Source organism: Paramormyrops kingsleyae, chromosome 9, assembly GCF_048594095.1.
Source record: "Paramormyrops kingsleyae isolate MSU_618 chromosome 9, PKINGS_0.4, whole genome shotgun sequence".
NCBI classification, from domain to species: Eukaryota; Metazoa; Chordata; class Actinopteri; order Osteoglossiformes; family Mormyridae; genus Paramormyrops; species Paramormyrops kingsleyae.
In genome coordinates, this window is record NC_132805.1 from 19,208,430 (window position 1) to 19,223,483 (window position 15,054).

General features: G+C 46.6%; 1 protein-coding gene across 2 annotated transcripts; it reads left to right on the plus strand.

Moving 5' to 3' along the window:
* The first annotated feature begins 339 nt into the window (after nt 1–339).
* Nucleotides 340–13,602, plus strand: LOC111839062 (uncharacterized). Of its 2 annotated transcripts, XM_072716500.1 has the most exons (4): nt 340–9,663; nt 9,753–9,809; nt 9,883–10,014; nt 10,093–13,602. In XM_072716500.1, the coding sequence occupies exon 1, from the start codon at nt 5,714–5,716 to the stop codon at nt 6,704–6,706; it is 993 nt and encodes a 330-aa protein (XP_072572601.1). In that variant the 5' UTR covers nt 340–5,713; the 3' UTR covers nt 6,707–9,663; nt 9,753–9,809; nt 9,883–10,014; nt 10,093–13,602. The 2 variants fall into 2 exon arrangements, with proteins under 2 accessions (XP_072572601.1, XP_072572600.1); XM_072716499.1 differs by having other exon boundaries at nt 340–9,809.
* The last annotated feature ends 1,452 nt before the right edge of the window (nt 13,603–15,054 follow it).

Consider the following 15,054-nt stretch of genomic DNA (forward strand, 5'->3'; position numbering starts at 1 on the left):
CTGCTAGGCGGATTGGGGGGTTCGGTCTGGGCTGGGCGGGGTGTCTGCCGCTCCCCGGTCGCCGCGGGTCCGCTCCCGGGTGGGGGGGGGCTCTTTGTATGGGCCCCCCTTGGATCATCCTGCAGTGTTGGGGGGGAGGCGTGCCGGGTCGCTGCGGTGGGCGGCGGCCCGTCCTCCCGGGGGACGGGCTGGGGGGGCTGGGGCTCCCCCGGTGTGTGGGGGGCCGTCCGCCGGAGGGTGAGGGGGTGGTCCCGGTGGGTGGGGCCCTTCGGCCCTGGACCCGCCTGCCCCGGTGGGGGGGTTGCGGGTGGGGCTGGGGGGCTTGCCGCCCGTCCTCCCTCTGCGGGCCTCCCTGTGCGGGGGTTGGCGCCCCCTTAGTCCCTCGCGGGCTCCCTCTCGGGTTGGGCGGGTGGTTGTCTCTGGGATGCGTGGCTGTGGGCCCTTGTGCCGGGGGGGCGGTAGGGTGGCCTCGGTTGCCTGGTTCTCCTGCCTTCGCCTTGGGCCTGGGGGGGGGGGGGGGTGCTGCCGCCTCCCCTGACGGCATTAAATGCCAGCACATCCAATGACAAATCAGGTCACACCTACACTTGCACATGCATACAAGACTGGTTGAGCGATCAATATCATTATTATTATTACTTTTTAGGGTATGTTATAGATTTAGGAATTGAAATATACATATATAACGGTACGATTACGTGTGTATATGCTACATATATATAATACCGATTTGTATTAATTATTATTAGTATCACTGATGTTGTTATAATTCTTGTTGTTTGATGAGTGTTATGTTTCTTATGGTTGTTTGTATTCTGTATTCCCCTATACTTCATTTTTTTTCCATCCCGCCTACATTATTAGTGTTATTATTTCTGTATACCTTTTTTTTTTCTCTCTCCCCCTCTCCCCATGGTGATTGATGTCTGTTATTGTTACGCTTGTTGTTTCTGTACCCCCCCTGTTTTTCTCCTTTTCCACAGTACTGGTGAGTTCGGAGCGGCCACAATCTTTGCTCTTGAATGTAATGTAAAATAAAGTTGTCCTCCGAAGAGGGGGGGTGGTGGTGGGCAATAAAAAAAAAAAGAATAGCACCATACAACATTTTCAGGAACTCTGGATAATGTACAATCCACATTTTCCAACAGTCTTTTAATGAAATATGACTTGCCAGAGTTACTCGGTCCCAATATAATACAAGAGAACGGATGCTGAAGTCTATTGTCGAACCCTTCACTAGTACCTATAAGGTAAGGTCGTGTAGTCAGACTGAAGCTGCCGCTTAGTGTACACAACCTTGAAACACTTGCTGACTGTCTTATTTTGTAAATGGAAACCCCTTTTATCCCGCACAATCTGCTGCGTGGATATCCTGATCTCTCTAGGGGTGTCACATCGGCTACTCACATAGTCCTGAACCAATCCTGTTAGAGATGCAATATTGACAACTTTTGAATTGGTGTTATGCAACGTGATCCCCTTCACTTTCATGCTCGTTTTGCCCTTTGCTGTTCTGTAACCATAAGTTTTGGGTCCCCCTGAGACAAATTCCACAATGTGATCATCTGGGTACAGCTCGCTTGTTAGTTCACCGAGAAAATCGCCCAGAGGGGGCGCCCAGTCACCCGGCTTGCTGACAAAAATGACAGAGTCTGTATCATGATACAGTATGCGCCGTCCCAAGCGGTCCATGAGATTGTACAGCTCAAGCCTGGCATAAGATGTAGTGAAAGCGGCAATAAAAACATTGACATGCCGCGGCATGCTGAGGTAACCCTTTATGTGCCGCCATTGGACCATCGCCACATTGTCATTCAGGAAGGAAAAGTGACACACATTGACCAGCTTTGAAAAAATAAAGGTGAGAAACTCATCGGGATCTTTGATGAGCGTCGTGCTTGCCTGATTTATTCTCTGACCAAACTTTCCCCAAAGACTGTTTAAAAACAATTTGGAAATTTGGCGCTTCACTTTGTTAACCCCGATGTTCTCGGGGTTCAAACGGATGCCCTCCTTCTCAAAGTAAGTCTGAATGTATCTCTCTTTATCCTCAGCAGTCGTTGCCCAAGAGGGATAGCCGGAAGCCTCCTGTTTTCCCTTTAAATGAGTATTAACACCTTGGGGCCGGCGATCCCGCCGGCGGGATCTGACAGAAATTTCGCAAAACCGTTTAAATAACTCCGCGAGTTTTTGTCATATACACATTTTAAAAATACTCTCAGAAACCTTGGACGGTCTACTTTTCAAATATATATAGGTAGAAACGAAATATATTTTTACAGCTTCGTGATACGAATTGAAAGAACAAGAGTGACTGACTTAAGTCTGCGCCTCGAAGCGGCTCTGATCGCCCACCCACTTGCAAATCGCGCTATTCGCATGATAATAACATGATAATCCGACAGTTAGTATTGGGTAAAGAAATATGTGAATACGCCCATTGTGACCGAAATAAACAAGAGCACGTGTCTGGGTAGTGTTTACACTGATCGGCTACAATATAGCACACGGATAAGTCTCTGCCGCTGAAGCTTTGCGCCAGTGTTGCCACTTTCAGCAGCGAAGCTCATACCTGCGTTCATGGCTCAGTGGGCTAAGTCTGTGTGCCTGCAATCACGTGGTCGCCGATTCAAACGCAGCGTATTTAGAACGTGAATAGCGATCTTCCGCTGAGAGCGGTCCTAAACGCTCGCGATACAAGTAAAACAAAAAGGTGACACGATTTGCTTTTTTGCATATTTAACCTAATTTTAAAACTTTAATACTTCTGACAATGGAAGTTTTGAAAAGAAGACAGATAACGGATTTAGTCAGTGTTTTTTTCATGATTTTACATAATGATTTCAGCGAGATATAAACTGAAATACATGAGAAAGATACGCGGTCGACGATGCCCTCGTCCCCAGAGCGTTAATAATAGTCACTGCATCATATTTATCGCTTTCTATATTTATATAGTAACAGTTTTTCATTTTTCATTCCATCTACCAATAAACTGTGAAAGGGATTTTATTGTTGCTACTTTTCTTGCGTTTCAAACTTCCTTTCCAAAGTGATGGGTGTGGGGTGCAGTGACATTCCAGACTGATGGGCCATTGACAGCATGCAAACTACTACAGGTGTGAGGACACCTATCTCATCAATATTCATTTTGAAGGCCACTGACTTTGAGAAAAAGAGTGTCACTCTAAAGTACTAACACTTTAGTAATCAAACTACATAAAATTTCAGAATGTCACTTTCACCTATGTGTAGCCAACCCCTGTGTCTATAAGTTTCAGAGCTCAAAAGTCTTACCTAGAAATGTCTATAATGTGATTTTTTACAATTTCTCAGCATGTCTGAAAATAGGTTTTTGAAAAGTATATGTTTAAAGTTGATTTTAACAAAAAATAGAATAATAACATTCTAAGAGGTCTCAGATTATTGGTGCTGAGTTTGTGCTGAATAAAAGCAAATGTATCACTTTGGGATAAATGTTTTTTAGATAGGTGAAATATTTTAAAATGTCAAGGCATGTCAGACTACCTCGAAAGTGGAAAAAAGGCCTCAGGCCCCAGGGGGTTAATATAGCCAGCAAAAAGTGTGTCTGTCCGGTCGGGGAAATGCCAGACCTCGTAAATCTTTACGACTTTGTACCCCTTTTCAACAGCCTTGTTGATTTCGACACTGCACCATGTGCTGATCAGAGCTCTCTGCTCACCTGTATGATTACAGACCCCCTGCGTCTCGGTTTCACAGCATGTTCTGCAAAGTGTGAACATGAGTTTACCACCACATCTGTAAGGCAGAACCGGTAGGTAAAGGCCTCTCGGTGGGTAAACTTTGGCTTTGATCAGCCCAAAATAGTTTTCAATGCTGTCAAAATCACTGTAAATGATTACAGGGTGGCCTACCGGGTACTCCTTAAACTTGTTGACTGAGGGGTAAAGGCTAGTAAAGTCGAAGTAATTTATGCGCTCATCACTCTGTGCTTTATAGTGCAGTTGCAGAGCTTTAGTTCTGCCACCAAACAGAGCGTCCCGAGGATCGATGCGCTCTGGAAAGTCAAATTCCTTCAAGAATGCCTGTACATCAGCCTTTTCAGCCTTCAATTTATTCCACTGGTGTTCCCAAATAACATATACATTGAGGTTGCATGTGTTTTTAAGGGCAAAGATCTTGTCCTGAAACTGCTGATGCATGTCCCCAAAATTCAGTTTTGTTACAGGATTCACTTCGTGTGAATCAAAGCATTCTGGGCAACCATGAAAAAAACACCCCGTAAATTCGTACGCCGTACGAACCCCACCGGTTTCGGCATAGCCATCGAGGTAGTAGGGACCCATTTTCACCTCCCCTCTACACAGCGCATGCTGAATCTCTATTTGTTCGCGATGGGCTATGTATTCCAACCATTGAATAGATGGCGTGGAGTATGCTTTTTGTCGCTTGATATAATTATCCGGAGTGGTTAGTGCGACTGTATTTTCAGGCAAAAAGCTCATGCAAAACTGTTTCATGCACACTGAGGCTATGGTGACACATTGAAAAGGGTCTAGATTACAACTGTTGATGATCTCACCCCTGAATCTGAGACAGCCCTCTCTTAAGATGACAACATCATTTTTACAGTACTCTTCCATTTCTTTCCTAAAATCAAACACACCCCCAACAACAGTGCCGTACCAAGCCATAAACTCTCTCTTTTCCTTTTCCATCATGGTTTGCACACCGTATGCCTCAGGTGGCAGGTAGGGTCCGATGTAATTTTGATTTTCTACAGTGTTCCAAAAATGGGGGAAATAGCCTTTCTTTTCGCTCTCAAAACCCAGAGCTGCAGGGAATGCGCTCAGCTTCATGGGCAGAAAGCAAAGTGAGTCAATGTATCTTTGGTTAAAGTCCTCGTCTGTCACACAGAGCAGTTTGCGGCCCTGCGTAATAATGTGTGGGGCGATGCCATTTTCAACTAAATATTTCATAAGCAGGCTGTCATAGCCTTTAGAGTTGTGCGCTATGAATGTACCCCTTGTATTTACAGTTGTGGTACTTCTTAAAAAATGCCGCAACACACCCGTCCCCTTTAGCGGACCAGCAATTGCCTACATAGTCCATTGAGCAGATGTAATTTGCAATGTGAACCCCCACATCTTGTCTGCATTCAAAATCATAAAACACATAGCGCTCTGAGAGGTTCTCAGGTGCTACTGGCTTGATAAAACACTGATGTTCACACCCATGCGTCAAGTCCTCTTTACAAAAAACACACATTGTATTAGCCCAGGTGGGCCCACCACCTGCAGGGGGAATGTCAGGGGTTCGGTGCTTTGTGGATCGGGTGGCGGCCAAGGGAGGCCCTGGCGGTCCGATCCCCAGCTGACAAAACTGGCTTTCGGGACATGGAATGTCACCTCTCTGGTGGGGAAGGAGCCTGAGCTTGTGCGGGAGGTTGAGAGGTATCAACTAGATACCTCAACACATGGCTTGGGTTCTGGAACCAATCTCCTGGAGAGGGGCTGGTCACTCTTTTACTGTGGAGTTGCGGCGGGTGAGCGACGCCGGGCTGGGGTGGGGCTATTGGTGGCCCCACAGCTCGGTGCATTAACAACGGAGTTTGAACGAGAGGGCTGTCTCTCTGCGCCTTCGGGTCGGGGATAGGTCTCTGACTGTCATCTGCGCTTATGCGCCGAATGTCAGTTCGGAGTACCCGGCCTTCTTGGATTCCCTTAGTGGTATGCTATTTGGCGTGCCGCGGGGGGATTCCATCGTTTTGCTGGGGGACTTCAACGCTCACGTGGGCAATGACAGTGTGACCTGGAAGGGGGTGATTGGGAGGAACGGCCTCCCTGATCTGAACCCGAGTGGTGTTCTGTTATTGGACTTCTGTGCAATGCATGGTTTGTCCATAACGAACACCATGTTCGAGCATAAGGGTGTCCATAAGTGGACATGGTACGAACATGCCCGGGGCTACAGGTCGATGATCGATTTTATAATCGTATCGTCTGATCTGCGGCCTTCCGTCTTGGACACTCGGGTAAAGAGAGGGGCAGAGCTGTCAACTGATCACCACCTGGTGATGAGTTGGCTCAGGTGGCAGGGGAGGAAGCCGGTCAGACCTGGTAGACCCAAGCGCATAGTGAGGGTATGCTGGGAACGTCTGGCAGAGGCTCCTGTTCGCTGGAGCTTTAACTCGTGCCTCCGGCAGAATTCCAACTGCATGCCGGGGGAGGTTGGGGACATTGAGTCTGAATGGACCCTGTTCCGGACCTCCATTGTGGAAGCGGCCGTACGGAGCTGTGGCTGCAGGGTGGTCGGTGCCAGTCGTGGCGGTAACCCCCGTACCCGATGGTGGACACCAGAGGTGAGGGGGGCCGTGAAGCTGAAGAAGGAGGCTTACCGGGAATTATTAGCCCGGGGGTCTCCGGAGGCAGCTGACAGGTACCGGGGGGCCAGGCGGAACGCGGCTCGGGCGGTCGCAGATGCAAAAACCCGGTCGTGGGAGGAGTTCGGTGAGGCCATGGAAAGTGACTTTCGGTCGGCCTCAAAAAGGTTCTGGCAAACCATCCGGAGTATCAGGAGGGGGAAGCAGCTCCTGGTTCCTACTATTTATAGTGGGGGGGAGGGGGCTGTTGACCTCACCTGGGGACATCACCCGGAGGTGGAAGGAGTACTTCGAGGACGTCCTCAACCCTGCCTCAAATACATCTACGCACACTGCCTTTGAGACATCTGAGGGCACAGAGCCCGAGGGTGCTGGGGGGGGCTTGCCCATCACTGGGGCTGAGGTGGCCAGGGTGGTTAAACAGCTCCGTGGTGGCCGGGCCCCGGGGGTAGACGAGATCCGCCCGGAGTACCTGAAGGCTCTGGATGTTGTGGGGCTGTCAGGGACAGTGCCGCTGGATTAGCAGACCGGGGTGGTGGTCCCCTTATTTAAGAAAGGGGACCGGAGGGTGTGTTCCAACTACAGGGGGATCACACTTCTCAGCCTCCCTGGGAAAGTCTATTCCGGAGTACTGGAGAGGAGGGTGAGATCGATAGTCGAATCTCGGATTCAGGAGGAACAATGCGGTTTTCGTCCTGGTCGTGGAACACTGGACCAGCTTTATACCCTTGCAAGGGTACTGGAGGGGGCCTGGGAGTTTGCCTATCCAGTCTACATGTGTTTTGTGGATTTGGAAAAGGCTTACGACCGGGTTCCCCGAGGTGCTCTGTGGGGGGTGCTTCGAGAGTATGAGGTCCGGGGTCCGCTGTTGTGGGAGATCCGGTCCCTGTACGAACGGAGTAGAAGCTTGGTCCGCATTGCCGGCAATAAGTCGGACGTGTTCCCGGTGCGTGTTGGGCTCCGCCAGGGCTGCCCTCTGTCATCGGTCCTGTTTATAATATTTATGGACAGGATTTCTAGGCGCAGCCAAGGTGTTGAGGGTGTCCAGTTTGGTGACCTCAGGATTGCCTCGCTGCTTTTTGCAGACGATGTCGTCCTGTTGGCTTCATCTGCTGGGGATCTCCAGCATGCACTGGGGCGGTTCGCAGCCGAGTGCAAAGCGGCAGGGATGAGGATTAGCACCTCCAAGTCTGAGACCATGGTTCTCAGCCGGAAATGGGTGGTTTGCCCTCTTCGGGTTGGGGAAGACGTACTGCCTCAAGTGGAGGAGTTTAAGTATCTCGGGGTCTTGTTCACGAGTGAGGGTAAGCGAGATCGGGAGCGGCGTCTGAGTAGAACCGCTGCTTCTTCACATCGAAAGGAGCCAGTTGAGGTGGTTTGGACATCTGGTGCGGATGCCTCCTGGGCGGCTACCCGGAGAGGTTTTCCGTGCATGTCCTACAGGGAGGAGGCCCCGGGGCAGGCCCAGGACTCGCTGGAGGGATTATATCTCTCGGCTGGCCTGGGAACGCCTCGGTGTCCCCCCCGAGGAGCTGGTGGAGATAGCTGGGGAGAGGGAGGTCTGGGTGCCTCTACTAAAGCTGCTGCCCCCGCGACCTGAACCCCGGACAAGCGGCAGATGATGGATGGACACCTTGTATTAGGTGTACATTTATGAGCCTTTGGGTTTTTTATTTTAGTGACGACGTACCATCTGCAACACGTGTCACAATACTTGACTGAATCATACAAAGTATAAAAACCGCCGTCTGGCTGTTGCTTTGAGATTTTGTGCTGCTCAAAGCAATACTGCAAGCGACAGAAAGAGCCACAGTCCTCACAATGGATGTGCATTGTGGTGTGCTTATGGCACTCGGAACTGAGACATACGTTGCAGTAATACTTGCATTTGTGATCTGTTTTAACACTGAATGCAGCGTAACAATAATCACAGACGTATGATTCCTCAAAAAACGCAGTCAAGCTTTTTATGTCAAAATAATGTTGATCTTGAAGGTACAGAAAGATTGTTTTATCACAAGGCTCGGGGTTTGTCTGAAATTTCTTTAAAATGTCAGACTTGTCACAGCAGTACCACACAACAATTTTGACCCCGAGTATTTGCTCAAACTCTGCTATGTTTGAGAATGACACCATGTCTGACTCAGTTAGACCTACTGCTTCCTGCAAATGCTTAGCTTCGATCTCAGCAACCTGATGTGGCATGTCGGGGTTTAACAGGCGGACTACACAGTAAGCAAAGCATAGATTATTGCCAGAATTTTCTGAAACGATAAGACATCTGAGCTTCTTTTGCAGAATGTCAGACTTTAAAAGCTTTGTTAATTTCTGTCATTCGGCTGCCCCACCATTTCGATTATGTACAATTTGTACAACCAATTCCAGCGTATCATCGCTGAAAACCTCGGCATTGCTCTGTGAAAAGTTGTCTACCATCGATAGCAGATCATTTAGATCGATCTCGCCTCGAACATGTATAGCTGTGTTATTGGTTACTGACGCCCCCTGCAGTTCCACCCCAGCCCCCGCTAAAGCTTTCACTCTGTCGACCAAATTCTGGAATGTCTGTATCACAGCCCTGTAAACGTCTACTATATCATCATGCTGGATTCTATCAAAATGAAAACGCTGCCTTATTTCAGTGTTGTTAAACTGTGGTCTGCGTATCACATTAACATTTGCATCACCATTAGCTACACCCCCACCTTGTTCTTGTACCCCATTATCAACATCCATAATTTCTGGCTCCCCCGCCGCTGCTGCACCCACATCCCCGCCTTGTTGTTGTACCCCATTATCAACATCCATAATTTCTGGCTCCCCCGCCGCAGCTGCACCCACACCCCCGCCTTGTGGCGCCCCATTATCAACGTCTATAATTTCTGGTTCCACCTCTGCTGCCCCATCATCATTTAAATCATTTAATAAATTTTGTAAGATGGAGTTAAATTCACCCGGGTTCTCGCCATTCAACTCTGTTAGCATTTGATGCAGTTGAGAGTGCATGGCCACACCGTCATCTACATCAGGCATTTCAATATCTGTGTCCAGTCCGTTGTCGCACCTAACACCAGGCTCGGTCGCGTGCCCGTCCGCCATTTCCACACCCTCCCGAAACCGTACATCAAACAAAGAATATTGATTGGTAAACCAGATGACAAGTATACCCCACCAAGCTGGGGGCTTATTAAGGGGGCGAGCGCTAGGTCCACATTATCACTCACGTCAAGGAGCGAAAGAAGCGGACACTTCATTTTCTGATCTACGACATATCAACATTGGAAAATGGAACTCTCGAGGTAAGCTACATTTTCATTTAAATGTATTTTACAATTGCTGTTATAGATTTTTTCTGCTGTGAAAATATATTATTGTTATTTTGACCAAGAATTTTCCATGCTGTCAAGATCCTGGCAACACTGTGATACAGAGGATTGGAATAGCGGTAAGTTTTCGAACAAAGCTATGGATTTTACTGATTAAATGTGACAAAAGACTGAAAGTGATTTTGCTCACAGTTGCAGCTAACGACGACGACACTGAACTGCGTGAACTGCTATGCATGCCAACGGTTATTTTCAGAGATAATCGTGAAGGGCCCGGACCCCGGCAAGTTAGCCATAAACGGAAAAGAGCGGATAGTTTTAACGGTACGTTGGCCTATATCGCTTACCCAGTATCATTGGTTTTTCTGTATGAAATGCTTAACAGTGACTGTTCTTTAATAGACACAGCTGATGATGAATTGCTGGTCGCTGCGGCCGAAAAAATTGAAGCAGAGCTACAGTAGCAACAGAAAGCGTGCAGGACCAGCCGACTGGACAACTGGAATTTGAACCGTTGGACCAAGGAGGATCTGCGTGCGGTGTTCCAGCGCTGTGGTCGCAAGATACCGCCCCCTTAACAGCTTGGCAGCGGCCTGCTTTGATTTCCCGGCCTGTAGATGATTCCCGAGAGGAGCGTTTGAAGGCGCTCAAACTAGCATTCTTCCTTTTTCAGGATCAGATGTGTGATTTTTTGGCGGATCTGTCTGACCAGATCTAAAGAATAATCAGGGGACATGTCTGAACAGTTTTGATGGGGCTGGGGGGTCTAGAAGGATACATGTAAATGACGATGACGAAGCAACGATTAACCCTGATCTGCAACAGCTGATTGATGAAATGAATGACGGACCGCAGGGTGAGGTTAACCCCCTTTTGCTTGCCATGATAAATGAATTAAACTCACCAAATGACCATGTGCCTATAAAACATCGGCGCTGGTTTATGACATTACAACAAATGGATAATTGTCTTGTGAGCCGGTCTATCCCGAGCCAGGCGTCAACAGGTGCGTGGCCCCCCGCTGTTTCACTGACCCTGCTGTGAATCCCTTTAGCAAAAAAGGAACAGTAGACAGCCCCACCTAGCGGTATGTGCTGAGGCCGTACCACACCCATGCTTCTAAATTTATGTTAAAAACACATAGATTCATTCCCTAAAACTTATCATCTAGGCTGTTCACATACATTCTATTAAACATTGCATTAAAACAGCACGTTCATGTTAAAGAGAATTATTTCTAGTTTAAAACTAGTGGCAGGCCGTCTTTTAACCACCACCGCTTCTGGGGTAATGTCGTACGCTAATTTTAACAAGGATTACCAGCGTTATTGGTTGATTCTTTTGTCAAAATGTTTATGGCGCTTTTACTTTATTATTCACATTGGTTGAAAAGTGCTTCATTACTTTAAAAAACGTCACGTTTAAGGGGACTTATTTGAAATAGCGTTCGCTCCGTTTGTTGTTACCATTTTGAAATGGTTGTCTTATGAATCATTATTCTTTGTTTGATGCATGGTTTCGTGTAAAGATCCGCGACTGTTTATGACTACACCATATGTCTAATAGCCTGGGAGCGGATGATTCTACCCCATGTTTAATGGCTTGTGAACAGATGATCAGTCTATCTCAAAGCCAATGCAAGGCGGGCATTGATCACAAATCGACTTTTATTTATTTAATTTAGAAATATATTATTTATACTATTTACAAATAAGTCAGATTAACAAATAGAGTTAATGCGCATTCTTTCAGGATGGTGGCGTGCTCACACAATTAAGGGCCATGGGCTTGCACTACACTAACAGGAAGACTATTCCAAACTCTAACTACACACTGTGTAAAGAAGTGCTTTCTCAAATCCAGTTTAAAATGCTCTCCCACTAATTTCCACCTATGGCCACAAGTTATAGCATTTAACTAATATTGAAGTAGCCTTTTGGCTGGACAACATCCAGACCTGTTAGAATCTTATATACCTGGCTCATGTCCCCCCTTATTCTCCTTTGACACCTTCAAGCTGAGAAGCGCATGTCTTTAGTGTCCATCCAGGCACTCCGTCTGGGCCAGCAGCTTTGCTAGTGTAACAGACTGTTCATGTTGGATAGGTGTCTTACTGTGAAGGCATGTTGTTATGGGATAGAGAAAGTGTAAGGAGAGGTTCCAGACTGAAAGCAGATCTAGACAGATGGACACCCCTAACCTTTAGTTTGTATGACCGGATAGAAATTATAAAGATGAATGTTTTACCGCGATTATTGTTTCTCTTTCAATCATTACCTGTAGAAATACCAAAAAAACAATTTAATGACTGGAATGAAATGATCTCGAGATTTATATGGAAAAATCAGAAACCTAGAGTAAGATTTAAAACGCTGCAATTACCAAAGGAAAAGGGAGGACTGTCTCTTCCCTGTTTGGAAGATTATTATAAAGCAGCACAATTAAAATATTTAGTTTGTTGGTGTATTAGCGGTTAAGATGCAAAATGGAAAGAATTAGAATTTCACCAGCTAGACATTCCTCTCCCTTCCTTATTGGGGGACAAAAATACTAAGATTATGTATTCCAATAAATGAAGTAACTGGACATTGGTCCCTCTTAACATTTGGTTTAAAGAATGTAAAACTCTTAAGCTGGAGAGCATGTCTGCTAAGATGGGTGGCATACGATAGAGACTTTAAACCTGCACAGACGGATGTGCGGTTTAAACAATGGATAGGGAACGGTATTACAGCATATTGTACAGTTTCTTCTGAGATTGGTTTAGAAAGCTTCCAACATCTCTCTGATATTTATAATTTATATGAGACAAGATTTTTATAGATATTTACAGCTTAGGAATCACTTTAATAAAAATATTAAAAGTAAGGAAGGAATTGAATTGAGTCTCATTAAAGTTTTTGCTGAGGCATATAAAGGCGGTACTCACAAGAAATTGGTATCAAGAATATATTCAAATATACAATCCTCTAAGTCTCACTCTACCTTATACGTTAAAGAAAAATGGGAGAAGAAAGTGGACATAATTCTAATGGAAGAAGACTGGCTAAACATGTGTAAATCACAGCATGCTACCTCTAGCTCTGGTCGGTGGAGAGAATTCTCATGGAAAAACATGATTAGATTTTTTATTACTCCAAAAAGAAAACATTTACAGAATGGTAACCCAGAAACTGCTTTTTGCTGGAGACAATGTAACAACACAATGGCTGATTATTTTCATATATTTTGGAGCTGTCCAGCAATTCAATCCTACTGGTTAATGGTAATCACTGAAATTGAATCAATACTGGGTTTTGAGATTGATCATAGCTTTGGTACCATATATTTAGGAAACATACCAACTGAATTTCATTCTCAAGACAAGTACCTCCTCAGATTGTTATTGGTCGCTAGTAAGAAAGCTATAACTAAGAAATGGCTGAACGAGAACCCACCAACAAAAGAAGAGTGGATAGCGATTGTAAAGGATATGTTTGATATGGAGAAAATTACCTTTTCGTTAAGACTAAATATGGGTAAATTTTATATGAACTGGTCAAAATGGTTAATACACCTAAAAATAGATCATACATAGAAATGCTTTGTAGTGAATATGCTGTGGACTTTGACTGCATACCTCTTTCCTTTTATGTGTGTAGGGAGGGGGGCTATTGGGAGAGTAACCCACTACTATGAAAATGACTATATTCTGTAGGAAGGATACAAGAATGGGATGTCTCTGGTGACCTGACGGTTCCTTTTTTTTTTGTTTTCTTTTTCCACTCTTTGTTTGTTTGTTGTATTTCTAAGTTACATTAAAAGAAATAAAATAAAAGTTTTTTTTAAAAAAAGGAGAGGTTCCAGGTTATGACGAGGGAGAGACGGAGTTTGTATGGCAATAAAAAGACCGCGACTTGAGTTGAACATTAACGGGTCTGTTCCTTCCGTTTATTATTTTCTTTATTACAGTAAAGTCAGGCGAACCCAAATAACTGGCTACATTGGTGGCAGCAGTGGGAGTCTGTCGTACATACGTTATATGCACGTCTATATGCATACTTTTTAGCTTAGCTGCATTAGTATAGCTAGCTGGCTGACCTGCTGCGGTGTTCCAAGGCGAAATAACAAATAAATGCAGACATGTGGTTAGGACCCTTTGAAATCAACAAGGAGGATGTTGGATATTCACTCGAATGGCAAAGATATAAGAGAGGACCTGCCGGCTCCATTTGCTGGTGACGGGAGCCAAAGTTTTCTCAGTTGGGTGAGATAGCTGCAGATTGCCGTGAGCACAATGGTGAGACTGTGATGCAGACCAAGTGATGATCCTTCCCACCCGCCTGAGTGGTGCAGTCTTTTTGTTGTGGGATAGCTTTCCAGATGGAGTCAACTCGGACTATGCAGCAGTTAAAGAGAGATTTAGAGTGGCCTTTGGTCGGAGGAAGTTCATGGACCGCTTCAAGGCCAGCCTGTCAGCTCGGGTACGTGCTCCTGGAGAAAGTTTGGAGGTGTATGCTGCTGATGTGAGCCAATTGGTTATGGAGGCCTTCCTGGACTATGGGGCTGTGGCACTGAGGGAGGAAAAGTTTTGATGTTTCCTTGCCAGCCTAGATCCAGCTTTGAGAGCCAAGTGCCTGGAGCAGGGTGCAACTGATCTGGAGGAGGCATTGATTATCACTGAGTGGTGTGACAAGCTCTGCACAGGGAATATGGAGGTGCCAGTGCTGGGGCCCTCCCAGCTGTGGACGGTATGTCTGTACAGTCAGTGTCAGTGACTGATACCCTACAGAGAGCTGTGGATAAATTAACAGAAGAGATGTATTACATGAGGATGGAGATGAAGGAGATGCGGGAGGAAAATCAAAGACCGAAGGCCCGGGACTCCGACAGGGGAGAGCAGAGATTCAGTTCTGCACGTGTGATGCTACGGGCGGTCATTCCCCGAATCTGGAGTAACCTTACCCTCGAAGGGGCTGCTGGACACGTAGCCAAGGTCGGGATCCAGGGGTTGGCCCCTCACTGAGGTCCCCGGGGTACTGGAGCCCCAGCCCTGATTGGCGAGACAGCCGGCCGAGGAAGCAGCGGAGGCGTGGTGTGCGTTTCCTGTTGCAGCAACTGGAAGGGAACGGTAACCATCAGGGAAACAAACAGTAGCTGATGCTGAGGCCCAGACACCGGCTTCTTCCCCTGAGGGCCGCCTAGAGGATTACCTTTCTGTGGACACTTTGTACATGGACAGTGTGGACTGCCCCACGTCTTATGTGAGGGGGGAGGTGCAAGGCACCGAAGTCTCTATGTTAGTGACTCAGGGGCTTCGGTGTCTCTGATCAGTGAACACTTTTGTTTGTCGGCCCCTGCACTGTGGAGCTGGCCTCTGAAAAA